Here is a 19,761-nt window from a genome sequence, read left to right on the forward strand (position 1 = left end):
ACGCTTCGATTTCGCCAGGGTCTATCTCCCAAGGATCCTAAGCAGTCTCTACTTTTCCGTTCTCATCATGGAGGCTACGTATCCCCTCGGTGAATCCGATGTTCCCGAGGCCGTATCCTCGACCAACCGGAATCTTCTCATGCCGCGAGCTGTTTGTCATCCCTCTGAGCTCCTGAACCTTTATCGCCATAGTTCATTAACTCATACACAGTGCGATGCCTGTCGATCCCGCAAGGTATGCCTCGACGCCACGTTGCACTTGGTAGGTTAGAGCCTGATTTGCTCTAGATACGCTGTAACCGACAGCACCCGTGTTCGCATTGTGAGCACAGGAGCATTGAGTGTACACATGCCGAAATCAAGGTCAAAGAGAAGCGCACTCGCATCCACTTCACCCCTCTGTAGTATGTGCTCCGCCTGCGCAGCCTCATGGCCTTTGTGCCATCTTGTTAGGTTGTCATTTTCGGATGCACCTGAATGACCATACTCTCACCGTGCAGTGAAAGGAAAATTGACCACATCGAACGCCGACTGGATGGCATAATTGAAATTCTGAACGATCTCAAAGTCAGCCGGCCCGAGCCCGAACGACCGCAGCTACCAAGGGGTACACAACCCCTATCCAACGAGACGCATTCCACCCCAGCGGTATCTGGCCAGGCAACCCCGGCCGACTTGGCTGCTGGGCCCGTCGTGGAAGGCGACTCTTCCTTGACGGCCCACTCGGCTTTTGCAAACGACTTTCTGCAAACCTTCGTGAGCCCAGACGCTGTGCAAGACTGCAGCCTAGAGATGCGCGAGACTCTCGATGCACTTGCTCATACCGTTGCGACACTCAAAAAGCAGACTGCCTCCAGCGAAATAATTGACCCTCACTTCCCCCCTACAAACCGTCCCCGACTGAACGACCTCGAGCTGCCTCCCATTGAGAAGGCTGTTGCCCTGATCCGTCTTGCGAAATGTGAGTACCGGTTGGGACTGTCATGAGCACGTATCATATCTAACCCACCTTTATCGTAGCCCAAAGCCTCGCCGGTACTGGTTGGATCTATGAATTTCTTCAATTAAATCACTTTTCAGACATGTGCCTCGGTGTCTACTTCTCGGATGATTATCCTGGCATTGATGTCATAACTGTGAATGCCGGTCTACACTCTCTGTTCTCGGACTATGCATTCCAACTGCCGGAGGAGCATCGCGAAGCATACTCCGGCTTTGCGGATCTATGTCGAGCCAATCTAGAAGCCGCGCTAGCTGATTTGCCTCTGCATCTACCTGCAACCTCGAACGCAATCCTCGCACTTATATTTGGTGTAAGTATCTCGTCTTGTGATTGGTTGCTGGATCTCACCTGTTCGCAGGCTTTCCACTTCATAGAGCTCTCGAAGCCTTCTATGTCCTGGACATATTCATCAAAGGCGTCCGAGCTATGCCAGACACTCGGCTATCATCGGAATGCGTCCATGAAGGCTGACTCGCAAGGCACCATACAATACAAACTATTCCTCTTCTGGAGCGTCTACTTTCTGGACAAGAGCCTATCACTTCGCCTTGGGCGGGCCTCGACTATTCCAGATTGTGAGATAACAATACTTCGGCCTTCAGTAAACAGCTTCAGCCATGCACCTGTCATGGCATACTTCCCCTTGTGGATCGAATGTGCGCGATGCCAGGGCAGCATATACGCGATGCTATATAGTCCCTCCTCCCTTGCTCAACCCGACACAGTACGGCACGATCGAGTGCAGATCCTGGTGAATGACCTTCAGGCATTGGAAAAGGCAACTCGTGATACCCACGTAAGTCACGAGTAGGTTGATCAATGAAAGAGTCTAATATTGCATAGAATCAATGGATTGAAACTGCCAGCGAGACCTCTGGTGAAGACTTGATGAACTTTTTTGCTTTCTCGGACGACGTTCTCCGTCTATCGCTTCTCACACTGGTTTATCGGGCCGCTCCACCCACAAAAGACTCTTCCACAACCTTCAGCTTAAACTGCATCAAGGCCGCCAAGGCGACGTTGCAGAGACACCACGACTGTATTGACGTGATACGCAATCTCGGCAGTATCTACTTCGCCAAGTATATTCATTGGTATGGTTGTATATCCAGATGAAACCATGGGCGAATAAAGCCCCAATACCGCATCATCTCGTCGTAAGTTACTAACGTATATAATCGCATCTAAGGACCCTCCTCTTCGCACCCTTTTCCCCCTTCATCGTCATATTTTGCCACATAATCGAAACCCAGGATCAAAGCTACCTACCTCACCTACATGCCTTTGTCGAATCCATCAAATTGGCACCAATGGTCTCAGATGCTGCCGCTAGAATGTACCGTCTTTTCCTAGTCCTCTACAACGTAGCACTGCGCTACATAGAGTTCCGCACATCCCAGCAACCAGGCCAGACACCAGCGTGTGCCGAGATGGATGAGTATCTCGCTGCATTGGGACTGCCAGCACAGGTTTCTGGTGTTGTCCATCAACCGGGATCACAATCTTTGGGCACAGACCCCAGGCGTGATTTTATCAGACGGGAATCTAAGCAGAGGGAGGAGCCGATGATGTGGGTGGGAAATGAGGCGGAGTTGGATGGGTGGTTTTCTAGTAATCGAGCTATAATGGGGTTACTTCAGGAGTCGGATTTCAATATTCTGGATGAGGGTTGGAGAGGCTAAGTATTATAAAACTAATAGAGACATTCCTTTGTTTCTCTGTCCAATTCATTTCTATAGGGGAAACACATGGTACAAAGGTCAACTACCACTAGATACAACTGTTATAAACTTACAATCCATACAGTATTTCAAAGAGTATCTCTTCTGTAGCCAGAAATTAGGTTCTATATATGTTGGAGAATTTTCCTTGAATTTCTATGAAGATTTGAAATTAATTGATATTAGATAAATACAAATAGTATCAAAATTAAATTAACGTAGTATAGATATAAAGCTAATTACTTTGTAATTCTATAGTATTATTTTCTTGTATAGTAATCCATTACTTTCTAAAATAATTTTTTAATAACTTGATAATTAGCTACTTAAACATATAATATTTAAAGTGACACAAGTTCCCCGCTAGACCCGACCCCAACCCGGAAAACCCGCGCGGGGATTTCTTGGCAGTATGTGGACCGAAAATCTAGCATTGTTTTATAATTTTATATAGATCTATTTTATATATATACAATTAATAGAGATATAAAGATTTGAAAACTCTCGGCTAAGCCAAAAAATATATTAGATATATGATAAATAAGCACTACCTTATGTAGGCTTAGTCTAGCTTTTGCAGGGAACCCGCGGGTCGGAGAGGCCTAAATCTAGCAGGTTTTGGGTTGGGTACGGGGAGACCTATGAAAAACCCGATCCCTGTGCAACTTTAGCAGCGCCAAACCACACCAAAATTTTAATACACTTTCCAAACAATGCTGTCTATATAAATACGCTGGTTGGATGTATATTTTGGTGTAGTTTTGCGCCGTGCCCGGAAAGTTTTGACCCAGAACTATCCCTATCCTATCTAGGCTAGGTATTTATACTTACTAGGCGTTGTGGGCCAGCCTAGCGGCCTGGAAGAGCCTGCTTTCGCGCCTTAGGCCGCCGGGCGGAAGCCCCTATCAATATAATATACCTCGATGTGGTGCCTGCTGATACAATCGAGATGCCCGGTCTTTGCACACAGCATTTTCATGACAAGTGGTGTTGTAGCACCGGCCATAGCCAACTCAGCAATCAACCGAGATTCACGGCTTCTGGAAGACCCGCGGGGCCATCAATGCAATTGGGAAAGATCATCGCTTGAAGGATGCATATCCTGGAAAATTAAGTCCATGATCCTTGCCAGTCATCTGACACCAGCCATATCCCACTGGACCTGATGTGCACGCTCGGCCTCACGTCCAGTTTTCTCTGTCAATTTCACTACTTACTCAGGCATACAACACAGTACCCATTTCCAAACAAGCTACACATATCATCAGAAAAGAATGTCCCGCGAACAGCACATCCCCACCCACACTCCCCTCCAAGACTCTTACGAGTTCATCTCCTACGAAATAATCATGAACTCCAAAGTCGACCTGATAACCAACAAGATGGACCGCACCACAGTTGGCCGCTACGTCACTGGCATCCGCGGGACGTGCGACTGGGACGATGCAGGCAACTTTTGCAGCTACGAGGAGTGTCATCCATCCGGGAAGTGGGATTTCAATCGCATGGTCTGGTCGATCCGGTACGACAACAACGTGGAGCGGAGTAAGCCGTTCGGGTTTCATGTGAACACAATGAAAGAACTGAAACGCATGTGGGGTGATGGCACTAGACATAGGATGGAGTACCACGTAGTGGCGTTCTATCATCCGGAGCTGACGGTGTCGGCGCCGGAGTCAGAGGTCTATTACCTCTCTGTGCGAAACGATTTGACCAACCATACAGGGTGGGACTGGAAATGGAACAGTGCAACGGAGACAGACAGGGTTCATTGTGCGGAAATGGTGCGGTATCTGTGGACACATTTACACTAGAATGGGTGCTATCTGGCAGAATCATTGAGTGCATGTTTCAATGGAGTGGTACAAGGGAATTGGGCTAAATCGGGCTCGACTTGAGGCCAGATAGATGAGCCCAGCGTCAATTCTTTACTAGAGTCCGGACCCAATATTCCTGATCAACTAACCTTGTGTTATGAACCCTAGATAATAATGGTCCCTGTACGTACAGACATTTGTAGGCAGAGTACAGCACACGGCAGATATACAGTTATACTAGAGTGGCATAGCCTACCTGCTGTAACCTAGCTATAAATTAACCTGACCGGCCTCGACTAAATTAAGATAATAAATTCATTAACCGATCTGGGATCTACTCATCACTCTCACGTTGCTCAGCAGCATGAGACGGCAGTCTTCGTCTATCTGACCCTGAAGCGCCGGACACGACACCATCATTGCTATCAGCCCCTGTCGCACCCGCAAGCGCAATAGTGGATTTTGCGATATACATTGGAAGCGGATCCTGGCCGTTTTCATCTGTAGCCTCGATTGATGTCGATAAAGTGGCCCCGCGTGTCGTCCGGAAAATTGTCGAAAACTTGGTAGTGTAGGAGCCGTGGCTGGAGACATGTGCATGCAGGCCAACGCCCCCAACACCTAGTGTCAGGAGCAGGGCGACGCCATATGTTATCCAGAGGACAGACTTGGAAAACGAGTAGAGATTGACGATTTGGGTGGTTGTGACGGGGACGTTGTCGGGGGCGAGACGGGAGGAGTAGTTGAACCTGGGAATCAAGAGGGCTGGTGTTAGTTTCGGTGAAGCAGGGGGTAGGGTATAGTATAGAAGGAAATGGATTTATTGACAGAAGAAGAGGTGAGTATAATATCTTGACACATACTGAAGACTGTCTGAACTCATCATGGACAGTGTAATATTCTCAAAAACCTCCTCGATAAGCTCGGGGAGACTCCTTTCAGCGATGCTGCGGACTGTCGTCGACAGACCCCCGGCGGGATCCACTGGCCCATTATCCTGGATATAGCTCGACAGGAATGCCAGCTCCGACGCCGAAGCAATCACTGTGGACATGACGGTGGTATCGGTCATATTCAGTCCGTGGGTGATTATTGGGGCAGACATCACTCCTGCAGGCATTCGCCTTTGAGCGAGACCGATTGTGCCTACCAGAACACGACCCGGGGCATCCAAAATGGCCTGGTAGGACAGGCTGTTAAGCTTATACTGAGCGTTCATTCGTGCCTCTGCGGTGTTGAGATATTCACCGTTGATTTTATCCAACTGACATTATTTAAGTACCGGTTCCGCGTAGAATTCACCTCCAGCTGCGCTCCACTGGCAAACGTGAAATTCCCTGAATACGAGGCGTTGTGAAGGCTACACGTTGGCAACAAAAGTGCTGGGCTTGGGGCAGTTGTCTTCGTCCCAATACTTGTAGGCATACGTTCGCTTGAGCATTCCCGGAAAAGCGGCGACATAGAGTGTCAGGGGTGCCGTGCCATAATCAGAAGACGCGTACGCGGGCCCTAAAGTCACTGTCTGGAGAGTCCCGGTATCCTTGTCGAAAGGCACAATGGTGTCTGGAACCGTCACCTGGTGGAATTGCCCCTCCCAATCATACGCTGTCCGGACCCACGACAGATATCCGTATACCGTCCCGTCCGAGCAGTTATTGTTTACTTTGACGTTCTCGATGATCTTATTTCGGAAAGACTGGTCGAGATTGTGGTAATCCAGAGCAGGCCCATCGAAATCGAGGTGCCAGGAAGAGTTGGGGAAGGGTGGAATGATGGAAAGGATGTCTCCCCCGACTGAAGCAGACTGAGCGATCATCTGAACATCCAGCTGGGGGCTATCATACAGGAAACCCCATTCTCCGATTTCCCAAATCTCGCCAGCTTTAAACTCGCAAAGTCTACATGGGGCACTCGCTCTGCGCTCGTCTCGCTATATGACGTTGATCGAACCGTCAGGGTTGCGGGTGCAATAACAGATATGATCGAGAGAAGCCTAGACGTGCAGCTGTTAGAGCTTGGGTATCAATGTAAAGCTCTCGGAAATTGCAATACCAAAGAATAATACCAGTAAGAATAGCCTGAGGGTAGCGCCGCCACAGCTTCAGGTTGGCGAGGGAGAAAAGAGCAGTGGGAATCGACAGTACATCATCAACCGTCGCCACCTTAGTGGGCTCCTCTCGGATCTGCCTCCAAGTAACCTGATCAAGCGCGGTGACGATCGCAAGGCCAAGCATTGTTTTCACCAGAAGGGCAAACAGAGAGCCAATCCCGATGTTACCCTGCTGGCCCGAGACGCTGAACGAGTCCCCCCAGATGTTGTAGTCGGCGTCTGGTGTCGGCTGACCATCCAGACTGTGGTAGAAGAAGTAGTGACCCAGCATGAATCCTATCCCGAGCAGCACAGACACCGCCATTGTAAAGGGTGCTCCTAGGAGGAATACAACGCTAGGCCTGGAAGGCCTTTCTACCGAGCCCGAACCACACCCGTCTCAGCACTCGTCCGCGTGGGCCACTTACCTGTTGAAAACATTATCTTTGTTCTTACGGAATGAGTGCATATATTGATGTGATCTCAATTTTAAGCCACGAAAAGGAGTTACGGCTAAATTGGAATCATTCAAAACGCTGTTTGGGTCTATGTCTTTGTTTCGGGATCACTCTGGCTTATTTATTGCCTTACACATCTTGATGACCTGTTTCATATCCAATTCCGGTAAAATTTATCAACGACGGAATCCATACTATTGGTATGACCTCGAAAAGCCATGCTTCGCATTCTACCCTGACACATTCTACTGTAATGAATATGATCATTGCGATTCAGCGATAACCCCATCCTGTGCCTTTTTACCCCTGCTCGAGCCATTCGGAAATTGAATTCTGGGCCATGGCCCATTATTGAGATTGGTTGGCCAGCAAATGTATGCCGCATCCACTCCGTTGTACTATATAATGAGATTGACAACTGTTTGCCCCTGATGCTAACCAGTGAATATACTTTCCATGTGAAGAACCTGCTTCATCATCGTTACCTCGACCTTAGGCCTGTCATTCGTTGGTCCATCGTACTCACGGGAAATAAATCCCTTCAGCTCAATATTCTCGAGGCATGTGTAGTGCTGGGTTTCTGTTTGTTCGGGGACACTCAGGGTACCTTCGACGGCCTCTGGGAGAGGCAGGTGTTCTCCAAATTCTGAACACCCGGATATAGTAGCCAAGATCGGATCACAGTGCCCTTCGACATTGGACGCCCTAACCTAGAAAGGGTGAAGGAATACAGTGCACTCGGTTTGGGGTGGTTTGGTGACAATGTGTAGTTATTTTCGTTTTACAGTATATATTTATAATCTATCTCTAGATTTAATTCGATTCGAAGTTTGGTATGTTATTTATATATCTCTCTTGGATTAAATGTTTGTTTTACAGTACTGTTATATATTTCACTATAGTTTAATTCGGAATTTTATATATAAATAGATTTCTAGATTTTGAATTTTGGATCCAATATCCAAACCCAATCCATATGTACGGGTTCTAATATTGGAGCTGAACCTGATCCATAGCGAGGCCTAGCAAAACTTCAGCCCATGTGGCTGATCTTTTTGAAGCCGATCAAGATCATTATGCACCACCTCGTATCTAGCAAAACAAAGAGAAACATATTGATCTGTCCTGGAAAGGGAAGTGTTGGTTGAGAAGGAAGGTTTCTGAAGTGATACATGGATCCGCAGAAATATATTGCGGGAGATGGTCCGCATGGCTCCGGGAAGGCGACTTGTTGTGGGCCAAGATGTCAGTTGGGGTTAACTGTAACTGGCTAGTGATCCGGGGATAGATCCCTGCTACTAGGCCTGTACTCACTATGGTTAGATTCAGTTCGACTTGGTTCAGTATTGGCCTTGATTGATGGTGAAGTTTAATGGTTTTCAGAATTCAATTTCTCCTATCTTAGGCCTTTGCCTAAAATCTACAAGATGGCTTTGGTGGTCCTTCTCGGGATCTTCTATGGGGTGGGCGGCCAGCCTATAGAAGATCCCGTATAATTTTTAATATTATATTTTTTAAATATAAATATAATATCATTTGACTTGCAGCTGCTCAAAAATGTTTTGATCTGGCGCAGAAGCTCGGGCGGACTTTGTGCTGAGCTGGGAGATTATCGTTTTGTCATATATACTCAAGTCATCAATCGACTTCAGTATCACAGGGTTTCTTCCTTACCATGCAGTCAAAAATAGCCGTATCACTACATGTGTTGGGAGGGGTGTTGTGGATCAACGTCCATGATGAGAATAAAGGGACTGTTCGATAGTATCGACGCTTCCCGCTCAAAGCAGAATCGATCCCTCGAGCATACGATGCACTGGATTCTGAGGATGGTTAGGCATGGCGATACCCCCCGAGGGCCTGAACGAGGAAGGACAATCAACCAATCCCCGAACAAGCGGATGTGTCCTCATCACAGAATGGTAGAAATTGGAAAGTGCGGGTTAGACCAAAAGAGTACCCTGACAAGACGCGCTTAGGTTGAGGGAAAATGTCTATGGGTAAGGTAACGGTGAAGCTGACTCTGAAATGTGTATACCCGAGTTAACTGTATCCAAGATCAGTTATAATAGATCAATTTTGACATACGTAACAATGTGCGTAGACAAATAGGTATTTAAAACTGAGAAGGTATTCCTATATTGCCACATGACTGTCGTTATCGTTTCCGTTCTAATGCTCCATCTACTGTTTTAGTTGGGCGTGAACTGCCACGTAGGTGCTCTTCTAAACCATCTCAGCTCTCTGCAATGTGCAATGCAATCATGTAATAGAAATAGTAACCAGCCAATTCACCACGCAGAAAGGTGCACGGTGATCAAGGTAGCACCTGACGGGATTCCATATAACTGAGATGAGCGAATGGTAAGCGATACGAAACATTGCTCAGACCATTCAGGCAATGATGCTATCTGGGATTGATGAAGATTCCGGGAGAGGTGAATAGACAGATACTCTAGAGATCACTGACCTTTAGCATTTTATCGGACAAGGAAAGGAGGTCACCTTTCTATAGTAAGGACTATTGATGTATGGCAAGCCATTGCGGCCAACGCACATCACATTTTCCTATATCTGTAACTTGTTACAGCCGGCAGAATAGGTTTACTATACTTACTTAGTCTGCTTAATCGACTTAGTCTACTTGGTCTATATAGTCTGACAGAACTGTATAGTGACTAGTCTATATAGTCCGTGTGATCCGTGTGGTCCGCGTAGTTTGCAGAGTTCGCGTAGTATCCATAATCTACATACTCCGCGTTATCTGCGTTATCTGCGTAGTCCGCGTAGTATTAACTAACCAAAGGCGGCCAGCCACGCGGTAAAAGAGCTTGACGAAAAAGGATAAAATGAATCTAGAAAATGTAGAAAAATGGTCAATGCGCATTGGCCGCAATGGCTTGCCTTAATTGATGTAATACTAACAAGTGTCATCATGCATGGCTCCGCGGTTACGGAAATCCGAAGGCCTCTCTCATTGTGACGCAAGATACTGCATTTTCGAACTTCAAATATCCTTCTCAAACAACTGGATACCTTCAGAGCTAAAGATAGACCGTCATTTCCTGCTGAGCATCATCAATTTATGGTTTGCTGACCAGAACGCTCTGTATCGGTTGCACAAAATCAACACCTTCTCTTCTTCCTACCGGCCTGACGACCGTACCAATAGTCCAGTAACAAAGACGCATCCAAGTCTAGTGCGAGTCGCTGAATAACAGGATATTGGCTACAGCCAACTTCCCACGCCTGAAAGATGCATAGTGGAAGAAAGAGGTCAAAAATAGATGCAAAGACCATACAAGTAGCTTAGGCCGTTGCAGATGCGTTCGTAAAACTTGGCTAACCGCACTCACCGGGTCGCGATCTTTACTGAGAGATGCTCCATGGGACCGGGGGGGGGGGGGGGGGGTACAGATATCGGTCTGTAGCGTATCTCTCTAGTACCTCAATGTTGTGTTGTTCATCAATCGAAACGGAGAGCAAACTATTACATTGCATCGTGACACTCAATCGAAGACGCAGTATTGCTTTTGCTAAGCAGCCTAGGAGGAGTCTGCACACGAGAAGACTCCCGATACTCTTCCTTCGTCATAGGATGCCTTGATCACTAGAACCGTCGCATAAGTACCTCCAACGATGATAAGTGCCCCCGTGAGTATCATAAAACATGCAAGAGTAAGCACCATGACTTCCTTCCACCCATTTCGATATGCCTTGAATGCCTCCAGTAGCCACTTTCTCACTGAAACTGAGCGTTCCGTGTCTATATGCTGAACCCCATCTACCGCCCTTGTAGGTCTTTTAGCAAGAAAATAAAGAAGCATGAAGCCAGGAACAATGTTAGTGAAGACGGGATTCACAAGTGCGCCAACTAAGCTCAAGAAATTGTCAAAGAAGGGTACGACTCCAACGATGACAAATCCAAATATCACGGTGATAACCATGGATCCAACCCAGACAGACCAGTGCACGACGGTATTAGATTGAAGATGTGGCGTGCCGCGAAGAATCCTGACGAACCAGTATTTTGCCGCAACATGACTCCAGAGAACGGCCGTTACAACTAAGCCTGGTAATGCGATGCCATATGAGATCTTTTTAATGAATGGGCCAGCTGATCCTAGGGCCGGGCTTGCGAGATACTGACCAACCTTGGCGTACATAATAGAAGAGATGGCTATATTTGTTATAACAATAAATGACTGACCACGGATCAGGGAGCGGGTAAAAAGCTCGGGACTCTTCATCTCTGCCGAAACGGAGAAAAATGTGCCTGATGCACCCAGGGTAAATAACTGGCTGGATATTGCTGCCATTGCCTCGGAGAAACTTGCGTTGGGAAAGACACGGATGTCTAGGTTGATCGGGCTAGTCGACGGGGCTGCGGCTGGTCGATTTTGGGTGAGGCATGCGATTGCTGTGATCCAAATGGCGATGATAATGCCAGCAACGCCAATCCAGCTGAGCCAGGATACCTTTTCTAGAGACCTAAATCCCGTCCCAAGTAGAAGGGCACTAGCCGAGGTGACAGCGACAAAGATCATAGAGCAAGCACCATGATCAGACAACGTGTTGAGTGCGACAGAAGTGGCAAGCATTCCTGCTCCAGCCACTAGGGCAAGATAGACATAGTATATTGCACCGACTAGCTCTCGTGCTCCTTTTCCGAAGAGCAACTCGGCTGCATCGCCAATGCTATGCATGTGGGGATAGTATTGCCGAGCGTTCCCACACATATAGCCAGCCACTGTTGTTATCAGAGCCAGGACGATGAAACATATGATGCCAGGGAAGAAACCTAAAATGTGGAAAGTGGATGGAAGGCTGAGAGCACCAAGGCCAATCTGAAACTTGGTAATGAGGATGGCAGCGCCTTGCCATGAGACACCGCAGAAGTCGACATCGCCCGTTTCTTGATTGAATAGATCCTGAGGTGCCTGAACAGCTGGCTTCTGACACACACCAGGGGCCAAATCGTGGCAACCCTCACCATCAACGCCGTGCCCATCGGGAACCGTGCATTCCTTAGATTTGTTCATTATAAACTAAGTGCTTCTAGTGCGAATAAGGGAAAATAGATTTTGTATGGAATGGAAAAGGGGCAAGTAAGGGTAATGGGGTGTTTATATGCGCCTAGTGTTTGGGGAAAGCTATTGCAATGGAGGCTTATTTGCTCGGACCGAACCACATGGACCTACATCCCCATAGTGAAAGGTGGAGTATGGAGAAACAAATACGGGGTAATGGATGGAACCTTATCAAGTCGGACAATCAATAAGATTCTATCATCCTACTTGAACATTCATGAGGCCATCGGCTACGAATACGAGCGCCACATGCCCATATACTTTACCATATCACACGCATCAAACGTTCTACCAGGTCCTACCAGTTTTATTAATGAAGAATTTGACTGAGTAATGTATACTGATGGAGTAATTCTGGTTTGGAGAAGGTTTCTTAGTGATATAACAAAATCTCATCGCTCCTCGAAGTTCATCAACTCGGTAAGCATAGAGTTTGAGAGCAGTCATGGTAGCGGACGGGATGTATAGTAAGGACGCGTGTTGATTCTTTTTGTTCAGTCATTCCGGCCAAAATCGGCCATTTACTGGCCACTCACTTACGTGTAAGGACCCGGAATCCGAGGTCCTTGACTCTTTGCCGGGCCGAGAATCTAGCTACAGATATTAAGTTCAATCACTATCATGCCCTGCGATAAGGCGTTAGTCCCTACATGCAGCAGCCTCTGTGAGACAACTTTTCCCACACTGATAACTTGAATGTCTTCAATGCCGAGTAAAGGTGAGCAGTCTGCTGTCTAACCTGGTTGCCCTTTACCATTGCCCTGATGCCAGAGTTATTCTACCAAAGACGGAATAGAAGAGGACGAGTTTCCACTGGTGGTTTGAAGGAAGCACTGTGTTTGAGTCCTAGCTATGCTAACCTCTACACCAGTCAATTAGTTGCGGAGATGTCAACGGAAGTCTACCATTTCTGGCAATGGCAGTATTAACGGTCTCTGCTACCGTTATCAAAAGGGTGTGATTGGGTTGTAAGATTCGTAGACGTGATATGCATTTAGCTCATAGTTCAACCAGGGAGTTTTGATCTTAGATATGTGGTTCTTGGGATAACGCGGATCCAACGGAATATACTTTTCTATCGATTCTTCAATCGTATGTCTCGGGCCGGCTGAAGGCAGTCTCACAATCTAGGTTCTCAGGGTGCAATAGAAAGACCCAGCTGATGGTCAGGCCTATGAGGTTCATTTGGACCTCTCAATGTGGAGACGACGTGTTGTACTCCACAACTTTTCGCCGGGCCGAGAGATTGTCTGCCTATCGTGGATATTCCAGTGGAATGCTACCGATGCAAGCAGGAAACGCAAAATTACGTAGACAATGCGGCGCACAAGGAATACATTGGCAGGGCGTTTACCTGTAATTGCTGGCCGTGGGAAAGCCGTATCCTTGCGCAGAAGCTGCATCATGGATATTCCGTTTTGTGGGCACATGCCGTCGACAGTACTGGCGCAGATCCCCAACAATCTGCTTAGGTAGTGTGTGGGCGGTCTAAGCCGGAATAAACAAGTTCGTCCAGCCTGTTCTCTGGGAAAGATAAGGTACAGATTCGTATTCGGTAGCGATCTGGAATAAGGCTCGCCGCTCCATCGCATCGGACGGGGCGCCACGCTTGAGAGCATCGAGGATGGACATGCTACATGTATGCCTTATCGGGTGTTGAGCTACTATGCCTGCCGGGGAAATACTTGAAGCATTCATATTGTCTTGAGGGAATCTCCCCCGGGATAGACCACCCAAGCAGCGCAGTGTTCCCTGAGAGGGTGTTCAGGTATGCATCTCATCTATGTGACTATGGAAAGACGAGTGTTCGCTTCGGCCTTGAACGACGCACCGAACCACCTCGTCTTTCTTTAGAACGTGCATAAATTGTGGCGCTTCGTATCCCAGAACCTTTATCAAAGCACATCCCGTGGAATCCTAGTTGGCTATGAGTCTCTGAACATACCCATGATACATCATACGGCAAGCCCCAAGAAATACCGTACACAACGGCTGCCGTTCATACACCATCAACTGCTCGCCGAGTTGCCATATTTCATTAGATGGGATAGTGATATATCTCCGAGCTAATCATGAACGTGTTTGATGAGGCCACGCAAGAAGCTTCAAATCAAGGAACACATAATGGTAGTTCTTTTCACATTTTAGACATACCTTTGTAATATCTTTGCATTGCTCCATCACACTGTAGTATCTAATATCTATAGCTTCCCAAGTTTATTGCCTATTTCTGCTGCACGGTTCGTCGCGGCTATCACTGCCTTTTCCACTATATGTTTGAATCCTAGCACCTCAAATGTCTGCAGAGCGGCATGCGTGGTTCCATTAGGGCTGGTGACATTCTCGCGCAGCTGGGTCGGGCTATAAGACGACGCGACGAGCATCTTACCAGCACCCAAACATGTCTGAGTAGCCAGTCGAGTGGCCTGCTCCTGCTGCAGACCTAGAGCGGTGGCACTGGCGATCAGATGCTCGACCATGATAAAGAAGTAAGCAGGACCTGATCCTTCACATCACTCAGTCTGTTCCTCATCCACGAAAGATACGAGAAGAACATCAGGATAATAACGATTTAAAACTCACCAGACAGCCCAGTCACCACATCGAGCAATTCCTCCTTATCTACCCACTCGGTTTCTTGGCTAACACCGCCCAGCAATGTATTCACCAACTCCTTCTCCTGCGCCGTCACATCGGCACTGGCGAATACGCCAGAGGCACCCTGCCCTAACAGCGCAGGAGTATTCGGCATAACCCGAACGGCATGCGCCGTGCGACGGTCACTTGTGCGCAGCCACCCCTTCAAGCTCTCTAACGTAATTCCGGCGGCGATACTTACGACAATCGGGAGAGTCGCACGCTGCGACCATGCGGCACCCAATTCCTCGCAGACGACCTTAGCGACCTGGGGCTTGACAGCAATGATGACAATGTCGGCGTTGCTGCCCGCTTCAATATTGGAGGTGGTGGTATGCACGCCCAAGACGGCTATCTTGTTGCGGTTGACCTCGTAGGGCTCGGCGATGCAGATATTCTGTCTAGGAACACCCTGCGTGATGATGCCACTGATCATGGCGAAGGCCATGTTGCCGCCGCCAATGAAGGCGAGTTTGCTCTCTTTGAGGAAAGGCATACCGTCTCAGTTTAGGCAGCACTTTGGTGGCACAGAGTCAGTGAGCAACACGTATGACCCGATATATAGAACCGAATGCATAGGAATACTCAACCACTCAGCATCTCCCCGCACCATTAACCTGCTAGTAATGTGTGGGGTAGTGATGAATGTTGAAAGTATGAATATTAGTGGATGAGGTATGTCGGTGTTGCCATCCGACAAACGGGGTTTCGGAACGGATGACCGATCATGTTAGGGTATATCCTGTCGGGTGGCATGTCCGGTGTTTTTTTTTTTTTTTTTTTTTTTTTGAATAGCCCATTTTGATTGGAAATGGACTGCATAACAGAATAATAGTGCTCCGTCCTGCTGTATACATTGCAGTGCCTATAGCAAATGACCCTCGGGCCGTATGGTATTTGATTCCAGTAGTCAGGAAATATACCGATACACGGGTAAGGGTTTCGTCTCGGAGCTGTTACTATATCAATGGCGATAGGCCACTCGTGTAATCCCATCCCCCCCCACGTCTAGACCACACAAACACATCATCTACAAGCAACGCCGGTCGAAGGTCGGTCAACATAATCACTCTCTAGAATCGAAAACGAAAAGAGGGGAAGAAACGATTAAAATGGTTGTTGAAGTGAGGCAGTACCATCTTCTCCCCACATATCTTATCCCCAACTCGCCCAGACCTCTCCTACACTACAAGAATGTTCTAGCCAAGCGACACAACAGCGCTCAGTGCGACCCAGCCGAGGTCTGGGATATGTTTACGAAGAATGACTGGAATGTTCACTGGATCTTCCGTTACGGCCCAACACAACTGTCTCATTACCATTCCAAGGCGCACGAGTGTATGGCTGTTCTTTCCGGGACTGCCAGTATACGATTTGGTGTCGCCGATACCTCGCCAGATATGGAACTGAACACCCACGGATCTGCTTGGGAGGAAGGCGGTGTTCTCCTGGAGGCTGAAGCCGGTGATGTTTTTATTATCCCTGCTGGTGTAGCACACAAGACACACAATACCAAGCCTGAAGCTGAGTTCGCGCTCTTGTCACCGGGAAAGGGACATGGAATTGAGGCTGAGAACCCAAAGAAAGCGTTATCCGAGATCAAGCTGGATGGGTTTACAATGATGGGAGCCTACAATGGAGGTGACTGGGACTTTATTGCGACTGGAGGTGACTTCGAAAAGGTGTGGGGTGTTCCAAAGCCAAAATACGACCCTGTCGTTGGAATGTCAGATCAGGGGCTTTGCAAGACATGGCGTGGAAGTAGTACTCTGCCCAAGGCTCATCTGTAACATACGAGACTCCGAGATTAAAAGTTGGTATAGATGACACTGAGATGCTTCTAACAGTTGGATAGCACAGTGCATCTTGCAAGCAATCGAGCAAATGATGATTGATGGCTCTACCTGAATGTAATGTGTTAATCAGCTGTTATTGCGAATTGAGTGGCGAGTGAGGATAGCGCTATGGTTTAACCAGGCCCAGACACGCTGGTCAAGCGAGTTTCGGTCAAAACAAGCTCGTAAACTATATTTGACTGGCAGGTTATCACGTTAAGTGGGTGGATGTATATCTTTGACGCGCCACTCGGGAGTTGGACCGGAGCTCATAGGACAAGCCAAGCCAAGTTTACTGCGGGGTTGTGCCCTTAAAAGGCTGTCCATGTCCATCCATGCGGACTAGTACTCCGACGACGTCAAGTCAGTAGCAAGGCCCCTGCTGTCAGACCCATTCAACCCATTCCTCTGAATATAGCGACTTTAGCCTTGCATGGAGAAGATCCTTGGTGATCCCCCGAACAGACGTGCAGTCAACGCGTAGGTTTCCTCAACCCCCAAACTCCAGATATTTCGAAGTTTTAAGGCTGTCCATCCAATCCCTGCACGACTTGTTCACTGACTCTGGTAAAACTGGGCTCAGCTGCCTACGATGTCGTCAACACAAGATAAAGTGTACTGGCGAGCATCCGTGCAGGAATTGCAAGCGCAGGAAAGCACAGTGCATATTCGAGGGCGACGAAAATAAGATCCAGATTACGAAGAAGCACCTGGCAGAATTGAGACGCAGGACGGCGGAGCTCGAGAGAGAGAACCAAGACTTGCACCAACGCTTGTCGAGCAGTTCTAGAAAACCTCCGGTAATGGATCCTGTCGACCACAGCGGCGGCCTGGTGGATGGACAGGCAAATACCTGCAACGGTTATGTGTCCCCGATCTCCAGATCTGGGTTAGAAGGGCCAGAAATACTCAACCCATTCTCCATGGGGCCGCCCAAATACGTGCGAGATTTGGCAGGGAATCCACGTAAGTTCGGACCCTCGTTGAGGATGGTAGCCAACAGATTTGACTGGGCATAGATTACTTGGGACACACATCAAATTGGTCCTTGACAATCCGCCTCCTTCATCTCACCAACAAAGCCTGTCGTAGCTGTCCCTTTCCCAGTGCGGCTCAGCATACAGATGCCACAACATATGATTTAGGATGGAGTGGCCTGCGGACAACTGTCATCCCAGATATGAGCGAGCTTCCTTCGCTGGATTACGCTCTCTTCCTTACCAACGCCGTGAAGTTCCATACTGGCCAGATATTCCATCTTTTCGATGAATCGGCCTTCCTAGATCAGTTGCATCATTTCTACGAGAATCCAGCCGAGAAGGTTCATACAACGGGGTTATGGTTTATCCACTTCAGCGTCATAATGGCTCTCGGGAAAGCTTTCACTGGAACAAAGCGCCGAGGCAGGGTCCCACCAGGGGCCAATCTATTCATGATGGCTTTCATGATGCTCCCAGATTACTGTCACTTATGGAGAGATCCGAGTACATCGGCGGAGTTGTTTTGCTCAATGGCCTTGTACCTACAGTCTATTGATTGGAGAACTCCTGCGTATGACATGGTCAGTCTATCTTTCCTTGGTTCTCACTTCTTGCCCCTGGAGACCGGGGTTGTGGTGTGGACGTCGGTGATCTAGGAGTGCTGACCAGGAGGCCATAGATTGGGAGAGCGTTGCGAATGCTGCTAGTCCATGGGTACCATACCAACATCCCTTCGGGAACATTGGATGAACGCGAAACGCAACGGTCTCGGAATGTGTGGTGGACGGTTTTCATCCTTGAGCGCCAGTTTACAGTTCTGATGGGGGTGCCACTGGGGATCAACGACGACGAGATCAGTACGCCGCTACCCGCGTATCCAGACTCTCACCCCAAGAGTATCACGATGACTATGCATGTCAAGCTATCTCAGGCATTTGGTCAAGTGATGGATAGTATGAATGCCGAACCCTCATACGCAACACGCTTCAAGATACTAATACGGATCCAGCTCTCTATCGGAAGGACCACCAGATAGATTCTAATTTGGTCAGGAGCACACAAAGAGTGCTTCAAGGTGTTGCGAATGTGGCCCCAGAGCTCGCCAGTTATTTCCCAGTGCCCGAGAAGGGATCAGTGAACGGCATTTCACGTGTTTCGGGATATCTGAATATTCTGTACCAACAGGTATGATTGTTGTGATGCTGGCTATCGCTTCACTGAGATAACACATAACGACAGTGTATCATGTTGGCAACTCGCCCATTTCTTTTCAGCCTCCTCGAAAAGCGACTTGAGTGTGCAGATATTGCGACGCTGATTCCGGCAGCTATGAAGTTACTCTTGCAAATGTGTCTCGAATCTGCAAATAAAACAATTGATATACTGCGTGCCTTTCAAGACCAGAACTTACTTGGTATGATGATCCCCGGCGATAATTGCTACGTACATCCCATTTGACCTTTTGTCCTTAGAGATATTTCTACCATTCGATCTGGATAGCGCTGTCTCTGCTGGCCTGGTGATATATATGGCCACCCTGGTAAACTTCAACTCATCCGAGGACTACTCGTATCTGCGAAGTACACTGTTTGACATACTAGACCATTTTATTAGCGAGGGAAACCTCGTCGCTGTGGATCACAAGATGGCACTGGAACAGTTAGAAAATTTGCCAACGGCTCTGCACGCACCAATGAACGATGGCAACCATTGGCTTCAGCTTGCAGATGCCGAAGTCATGGCGCGGGAACACTTGAGCGGTAGTGAAATGTTTTGTACAAATAGGGCTGTTCAGTCCGATGGCGCTGCTTCAGGCATTGGGGATGTGAATGCTGGTATGATGGCCGGTTCTTCGGGGCCAGTGGATCCGTATGAATGGGAACCAGAGTTGATCCCAGCACAGCTGATGACGGTGGTAGATATGTTGGATGGGTGTAGTGTGCTGAACTGGGTGACATTTTCAGATAGTTCCAATACGCTGGATGGGCAACAGGACGGCATCAATAATTGAGTTAGGTTGAATACGTTACGTGACAATTGAAGCCTGCTGCTAATGTACGATCTCCTTGGCTCTGACTACCTCTATAGATAAACGCTTCGTTAGTCTAATATCAAGAGATTCTCATATTGT

General features: G+C 48.0%; 7 protein-coding genes across 7 annotated transcripts; 4 read left to right on the forward strand and 3 right to left on the reverse strand.

Annotated features, from left to right (window-relative positions):
• Positions 1 to 67: 67 nt before the first annotated feature.
• Positions 68 to 2,685, forward strand: BDV38DRAFT_294908 (uncharacterized protein; the record flags this gene model as incomplete). The annotated part of the gene is made up of 8 exons (XM_032062606.1): positions 68 to 151; positions 212 to 235; positions 289 to 404; positions 501 to 961; positions 1,021 to 1,313; positions 1,362 to 1,799; positions 1,847 to 2,097; positions 2,193 to 2,685. 8 exons carry the CDS (start codon positions 68 to 70, stop codon positions 2,683 to 2,685), a joined length of 2,160 nt encoding a protein of 719 aa, XP_031911151.1.
• A 1,313-nt stretch (positions 2,686 to 3,998) lies between these two features.
• Positions 3,999 to 4,538, forward strand: BDV38DRAFT_285291 (uncharacterized protein; the record flags this gene model as incomplete). The annotated part of the gene is made up of 1 exon (XM_032060459.1): positions 3,999 to 4,538. The coding sequence occupies one exon, from the start codon at positions 3,999 to 4,001 to the stop codon at positions 4,536 to 4,538; it is 540 nt and encodes a 179-aa protein (XP_031911152.1).
• Positions 4,539 to 4,875: 337 nt separating this feature from the next.
• BDV38DRAFT_285292 (uncharacterized protein) lies at positions 4,876 to 6,922 on the reverse strand (the record flags this gene model as incomplete). The annotated part of the gene is made up of 5 exons (XM_032060460.1): positions 4,876 to 5,290; positions 5,405 to 5,805; positions 5,908 to 6,335; positions 6,386 to 6,534; positions 6,594 to 6,922. 5 exons carry the CDS (start codon positions 6,920 to 6,922, stop codon positions 4,876 to 4,878), a joined length of 1,722 nt encoding a protein of 573 aa, XP_031911153.1.
• Positions 6,923 to 10,633: 3,711 nt separating this feature from the next.
• Positions 10,634 to 12,130, reverse strand: BDV38DRAFT_285293 (transmembrane amino acid transporter protein-domain-containing protein; the record flags this gene model as incomplete). Its single annotated transcript, XM_032060461.1, has 1 exon — positions 10,634 to 12,130. One exon carries the CDS (start codon positions 12,128 to 12,130, stop codon positions 10,634 to 10,636), a length of 1,497 nt encoding a protein of 498 aa, XP_031911154.1.
• Positions 12,131 to 14,379: 2,249 nt separating this feature from the next.
• Positions 14,380 to 15,422, reverse strand: BDV38DRAFT_294910 (pyrroline-5-carboxylate reductase family protein; the record flags this gene model as incomplete). Its single annotated transcript, XM_032062607.1, has 2 exons — positions 14,762 to 15,422; positions 14,380 to 14,684 (listed from the first exon to the last, which is right to left on the reverse strand). The coding sequence occupies exons 1-2, from the start codon at positions 15,309 to 15,311 to the stop codon at positions 14,380 to 14,382; spliced, it is 855 nt and encodes a 284-aa protein (XP_031911155.1). The 5' UTR covers positions 15,312 to 15,422.
• Positions 15,423 to 15,927: 505 nt separating this feature from the next.
• Positions 15,928 to 16,605, forward strand: BDV38DRAFT_273127 (cupin domain-containing protein; the record flags this gene model as incomplete). Its single annotated transcript, XM_032057620.1, has 1 exon — positions 15,928 to 16,605. The coding sequence occupies one exon, from the start codon at positions 15,928 to 15,930 to the stop codon at positions 16,603 to 16,605; it is 678 nt and encodes a 225-aa protein (XP_031911156.1).
• A 478-nt stretch (positions 16,606 to 17,083) lies between these two features.
• On the forward strand, positions 17,084 to 19,641 carry BDV38DRAFT_294912 (Zn(II)2Cys6 transcription factor; the record flags this gene model as incomplete). Its single annotated transcript, XM_032062608.1, has 7 exons — positions 17,084 to 17,130; positions 17,177 to 17,616; positions 17,670 to 18,211; positions 18,310 to 18,583; positions 18,640 to 18,815; positions 18,870 to 19,044; positions 19,103 to 19,641. 7 exons carry the CDS (start codon positions 17,084 to 17,086, stop codon positions 19,639 to 19,641), a joined length of 2,193 nt encoding a protein of 730 aa, XP_031911157.1.
• Positions 19,642 to 19,761: the final 120 nt, after the last annotated feature.

The sequence above is a fragment of the Aspergillus pseudotamarii genome, assembly GCF_009193445.1.
Source record: "Aspergillus pseudotamarii strain CBS 117625 unplaced genomic scaffold BDV38scaffold_47, whole genome shotgun sequence".
Classification (NCBI taxonomy): domain Eukaryota; kingdom Fungi; phylum Ascomycota; class Eurotiomycetes; order Eurotiales; family Aspergillaceae; genus Aspergillus; species Aspergillus pseudotamarii.